Raw genomic sequence first — 5,821 nt, forward strand, 5'->3', positions numbered from 1 at the left:
AAAATATATTGTTTGCGTTAAAACCTGGTGTTGCTGTCTTGCTGCTATGTAGTGCACATTCCAATTTTCTGGTAACCTGTTGTTGTATTTCAGATTCAAGGATGGGCTTTCCAGCTTGCAGGTGTTAACAGTGCTGCAGCAGCATCCTGAAGTCCTGACACCTGTTCTCTGCCTGTCAGATAAAAAAGTTATCTGCTACGGACATTGAGAATATCTTCCGACCAGAGCTAAGTCTGCGTGGAAGCAACAAGAGGCTACAGGAGGAAAAACACTATCTTTCTGGGCAGACTACCTTCTTGATTGTGAAGGTTGGTGAATTTTCTTTTAATTGTGTTATTTTATCCACAGAAATTATAATAAACAGTTCCAGAGTTGTTGTGGATGTTGTTTAATTGCTTTCTACTTTTAGAAAGTCAAAGTGAAGTAACCCTGGAGGAGGTCTTCATGTTTGCCACAGGTGTGCCATGCATACCTCCTGCTGGTATGGAACCTCAGCCACGCCTTCACTTCCTGGCCAGTTCAACGCCCCTATGGCAAATACATGTGCCAATACTTTAATGTTGCCACTCCTGGAAAACTACAACACCTTTAAGGCAAAAATGAGCTTTTGGGATTAAGAATTCCCCTGGCTTTGGATGCATTTAGACAGTTATCAACTGTCAGCCCCTTGAACCATTGTCATTGAATTACCTATGTGGTAAAAGTTGCAGATAAATTAAAAGCTTTTTGTTTGCATTAATAGTAGTGGCCAAATGTTTGTGCCAGTTTTTCAAATTGTTATGTTTGTTGTGTAGTTTGGTTAAATAACACATCACCACTTAAATGTCAGAAGTAGTGTCATTTATGAAACATGGCTGTTAGGGCTGGAAAATATATCAATATTATATTGACATACTTTAGATATACAAGACTAGATATTGTCTTAAATTTTGGGTGTTTATCGCGATATGACACAAGTTTAGTCTTTTCCTTGTTTTTAAAGGCTGCATTATTTGCATTTGCCCACATTACTGTTGATTATTTATCAAAACTGTCATGGTCTTATTTGTGAAAAGCACCAATTGTCAACCCTAGAATATTGCTGAAAAATAGACATCGATGTATTAGGTCACAAACATTGTGATAATTGATTTTTTCTCTGTGTAACTAAGCTGTATTTCTTGCATGTTATGTACATTTAGCCGCTTTGATGATAAACATTGTTTCTATTAAAAATAAAATAAGTAAATAAATAGAAATTAGATTGTGGACTCTTGTTTACACTGTATTTAAAGCCATTTAAAAAGGGTTTGTTTATAGACTGTATATTGCCATTTGTATATTACCATTTGTACAAATAAAAAAATAATTTTGTGAATCAACTAATGCCATTTATTCCCAGATACTTCATGAACGCATCATTTCCCAGATCCACTTTAGCCAATCTGACAGACTGCAGGCCAGATAGCATATGTTGGAGAGAAGCATGAAGAACGGATTGCAATATGTAAAACTTAATTTTAAAATTACAGAAGTAGAGGCAATTTAATTTAGTCTTTTTATTTTGAAAATCTGTACAGTGTTAAGGTTAGTAGCACGAGGTAAAACTTTTTAAAAGACATTCATGATTTGTGCAAATTCAATTTATTATGTATTGATATGTTTTCTACATTTGAAGATTTCAATATTAATGACTCAAAATACAAAAGTATGATTTTGGATTTGCCTGTCTGGACAAGGGACTTAACGGCAAAGACTTAAGACTTACTTGCATTTTACAAAACTGACTTGGTCCCACCTTTGGAAATAAGCTACAGTTGTGCTTACACATTTATGAAACCATGCTGAAGTTGAATATATATATATGAATAAATACGAATAAAAAAATCTTGTAAATTTCTTTTTATTTCTTAATTTAAAAAACAAAAATGGGAAAAAATCCAACCTTTAAGGACACCAATTTTCTTTCTGCATGAATAATGTATTACAAATAAATTAAAGTTCTTCCTTAAAATACAGTAGTATACACACCCTGTACTTTACCCCAGTGTACTTATGACCCCTGCATTTTAAGGAAGAACATTTTTTACAATACATATCCATTCACAAAGAAAATTGGTGTCCTTAAAGGTTGGATTTTTCCCAATTTTTTAATTAAGATAAATTTCCAAAAGATTATTTTTATTCCTTTTTAGTCAACTTTAGCATGGGTTCATAAACGCCATCGCAACTGTACATTAAAGATCAGCCATGTTCTTCAGGGTGATGTAGTTCTCTACAGCAGATTCCCATTGTAGAGGAGATGTCAAACCACTTTGTCTCTGCAGTTCTTCAAAGCGAGTTTGCTGTTCATCCTCTCCACCAGGAGTTGCTGGCGCTGGCATGAGGCTGTCAAACTGGCTCAGGGTTTGTGTAGATGCTGGGAATCCACAATTCCTTCCGTTAAATCTAGGAGCATGTACAAAAAAAAAAAATCCAGAATCACTCACTAACAGTTTTCTTTCAAATTTATTTGAGTTATGTTCATTATTTTAGTCACGCATTTCTCATAGGACAATGATGCAGAGACACAAAAAGATACTAAGTCAACATGATCATGAGTTAAAATAAGTCACAACTACATATTTGACCAAAATGCTTGAAGCATGTGTGTATTTTTGTGACAGCTAGATGTTTGATGTGCAATGTTATTGTACTATCTATCCATGAATCCACCATGAACTATAGTTCAAATAAAGTGTTACCTGATTAGGTTTATTTTTAACATGGTGATGCAATACTCACCTGTGAGGCACATTGTACATAGCCTCTGGTTTACCAGATGGGCATTGAGATTGGCGAACTGGACGAATAGTGTGAGTGTTCCACAATTGCTTGTATTCATCCAGTTCATTCTGCAGGACACCCAAGAAGCAGTATCGCACCAAACTTATGTGTTGATAGCTGCCATTGAAGAGATGCCTCTCCCTCAAGTCACTGAACAGATCCATCCAAAATTGACTCCTAGTTAAGAATACACACATTAACACACTATAATGTCGTAGATATTAGAAAAATGTAGAAAGAAAATAGTCTCAAGCTGACACTAAGGAAATACAACAGCCAACATGAGGCACCCACCAAGCAGGAGTGAGTATTGCCTAGATCAGTAAAACATACAGTAAATTCACAAATGTAGTAGAGCATAAATCAATGAAGAATTTAATGTATGAGACAAAAACCTTTGTTTCCGAAAGTAGGACCACCAGCTTTCAATGCGCTGGTTGGATGTTGAAGTGCCGTACATGTGGCTTTTGGCTCCTGCAAACTCATCTGCATGCTCTGATCTCAGGGAACAGTGAAGTGATGCCATCAGTCCATTTTTTGTGCCGCAGTCTGTGCGGAGACGCATTGGAATAATTCCAAACTCAGCTACACACTGCATGTAATTTTGAGCAATTATGCCAGGGTCATTGTTAGACTTTCCACATTTCAGCCACATGATTTTTCTAGAAAATCCATCGATACAGCCACTAATTGCAATCCCAAAAGGTTTCATTTTATCATAGCCATCAACATGCCAGACGTCATTGGGTCCCATTGAGTGGTATGCTCTCCGGACGAATCTGCGTCTAGAGCGATTTTCTTTTCCGGACGGATCCAGTTCTCCCATTAGGCGCATCACATCATCTCTTCTGACTATAAGAGAGTACTTCTGTCTCAGAGTCTGACACATTGCTCGGTATCCTAAGAGCTGGCCTGATCCCTTAAGTTCCTCAGATATAGCTGCCTGCACAGTTGCAAACGGAGTGTAGTTTGTCCTCCGGGTCAGGCGTGCATCCTGTAGTCTTCTTTTAAAGTGCTAAGACTCAATGAAATGTTGTGCTTGGTTGCCAGTAAGTCCATTATTACTTCATAACTATGGCCTTCTGTGAAATACTTCTGAATAAGTTCATCTGCCATTGTAGCTTCAGGACCTGATGGGTAGGAATGAGGACATTATATTTAAGATTATTAGATGCACTGCATTAATGTACCGTGTTTTAACTTTTACTTAGCATTGAAGAAACAGTACAGAGTAAAAGATACTCAAAGTCAATTACATTAATTACAATTTGAATTACATTTAATTACAAAAGTGGTTAACTTCATGTTCATTTGTCAAATAACAAAGCAATCCAGTATCTAATTACACTACATGTCAGAACTAAACATAGCATACCTTCATCTTGAAGACTCCATAAAAACTGAACGTTTCTGCCACATTTCCCACAATATGACAGAACATGTTGAAGGTTCACTCCACAAAATGGACAAAACATAACCTGTTAAAAGACCAAGGAAAGCAAAGTTTTAGACTACAACCAAGGCACATGTTCTCAAACTTGTGGGATGGTAATCTAAATACTCTTCTACACAAAGTTGATCCCTTAATACATTTGTACTGGTGCATACACGGACTCATATAGTTAGTGATTCATTATCTCCTCCAGGAGTAAACACGAAGCAAGGTCATGGTGAAAATTCTGGGTTTATTTCATTCACACCAACCGTGTATGTATGACAGATTACGCTACTAATACTGTAATAGGCAGCATATTAAAAGGTAACACAATTAGCATTCACTTTAAACATCTGTTTACCGCAACCATTACCACATATGTTATGTATATGTGTTTAAACAGCTTCACTAAACGTGACAAACTATAGCTAGACTTTAAACATAGCGTTAAAAGACGTTACGAAGTTATAGCTATCTAGCTAAATGTTAGCTAGCTAACGTTAGATAGCTGTAGCTTCGTAGCCTAAATGGCAGAGTACATACATGTGAAAATACAAATATATCGAACAACATTGCTTATTTGTGACAATCACATAGCAACAGTAATCATAATTAGCAAGGGAAGTAAGTTTCACTTACTTCTCAAACATACAAGAACTTCTCCTTCTGCTCATCCTCCGGCTCCGTTTATCAACAACACGTTCACTTCCGTTGTCACTTAGCTACTTCCGTTGTCACATAGCTAGCTACTTCCGTTGTCGCTTATGTATTTGTGTTGTGGCTTATGTATTTGTGTTGTGGCTTATGTATTTGTGTTGTGGCTTTTGCGTTTGTGTTGTCGCTTTTGCGTTTGTGTTGTGGCTTTTGTATTTGTGTTGTAGCTTATGTATTTGTGTTGTGGCTTTTGCGTTTGTGTTGTCGCTTTTGTATTTGTGTTGTCGCTTTTGTATTTGTGTTGTAGCTTTTGTATTTGTGTTGTAGCTTTTGTATTTGTTCTGACCCTTCTCGGCCACCGTACCATATGGTCAGAGAAGCCTGCATGCTATCACATACCTACGTATATTCATGAAACTAATTATATAATAGTTGCCTTTGCAGTTGAGTTCGCTTTATACCAGTGACTACACACATACACAATATAACCACAAGGTGGTAGACTTTAGTTGATGATACAAAAAGGATTGAACGTTTACTATTATAAAAGCAAGGGATTTTTACAGATACTGCGTTCAGATTAAAATATCTAGTTTATACTTTTTAGATGTCACACACTAAATTGCATGCATGATTTGACACTACATACGTGAAAAGTGACTATCAAATACATGCATCCATGAGACAGAAGAAGCATCTGTCCAACATAGCAATCAATAATGATTGATATACAGCGGGATCAATAACAATTGGGTCCCTGCCGTTAATTTGGTCTATTTCAGAATATCAGCTTTGCACCATTTAGAATGACGTTAAGTTTTGGGGTCGGTTATAGATTCCACACTTCCCTGAATGGGAGGTGTTTTTCTTAAGGCAACGTCATCGATGCATCCTATGGCTAAAATCATAAAATTACCCCATACGGAA

The 5,821-nt window shown here is 36.6% G+C and overlaps 1 protein-coding gene and 1 long non-coding RNA gene across 2 annotated transcripts; both read right to left on the reverse strand.

Moving 5' to 3' along the window:
* Positions 1–2,210: 2,210 nt before the first annotated feature.
* On the reverse strand, positions 2,211–3,808 carry LOC114570053 (uncharacterized). The gene is made up of 3 exons (XM_028600250.1): positions 3,201–3,808; positions 2,764–2,982; positions 2,211–2,427 (listed from the first exon to the last, which is right to left on the reverse strand). Exons 1-3 carry the CDS (start codon positions 3,692–3,694, stop codon positions 2,217–2,219), a joined length of 924 nt encoding a protein of 307 aa, XP_028456051.1. The 5' UTR covers positions 3,695–3,808; the 3' UTR covers positions 2,211–2,216.
* Positions 3,809–3,816: 8 nt separating this feature from the next.
* Positions 3,817–5,034, reverse strand: LOC114570054 (uncharacterized). Its single transcript, XR_003694457.1, has 3 exons — positions 4,880–5,034; positions 4,181–4,283; positions 3,817–3,935 (listed from the first exon to the last, which is right to left on the reverse strand). It is a non-coding gene; the product is annotated as an uncharacterized LOC114570054 (long non-coding RNA).
* Between the last annotated feature and the right edge of the window lie 787 nt (positions 5,035–5,821).

Source organism: Perca flavescens, chromosome 15 (genome assembly GCF_004354835.1).
Source record: "Perca flavescens isolate YP-PL-M2 chromosome 15, PFLA_1.0, whole genome shotgun sequence".
NCBI classification, from domain to species: Eukaryota; Metazoa; Chordata; class Actinopteri; order Perciformes; family Percidae; genus Perca; species Perca flavescens.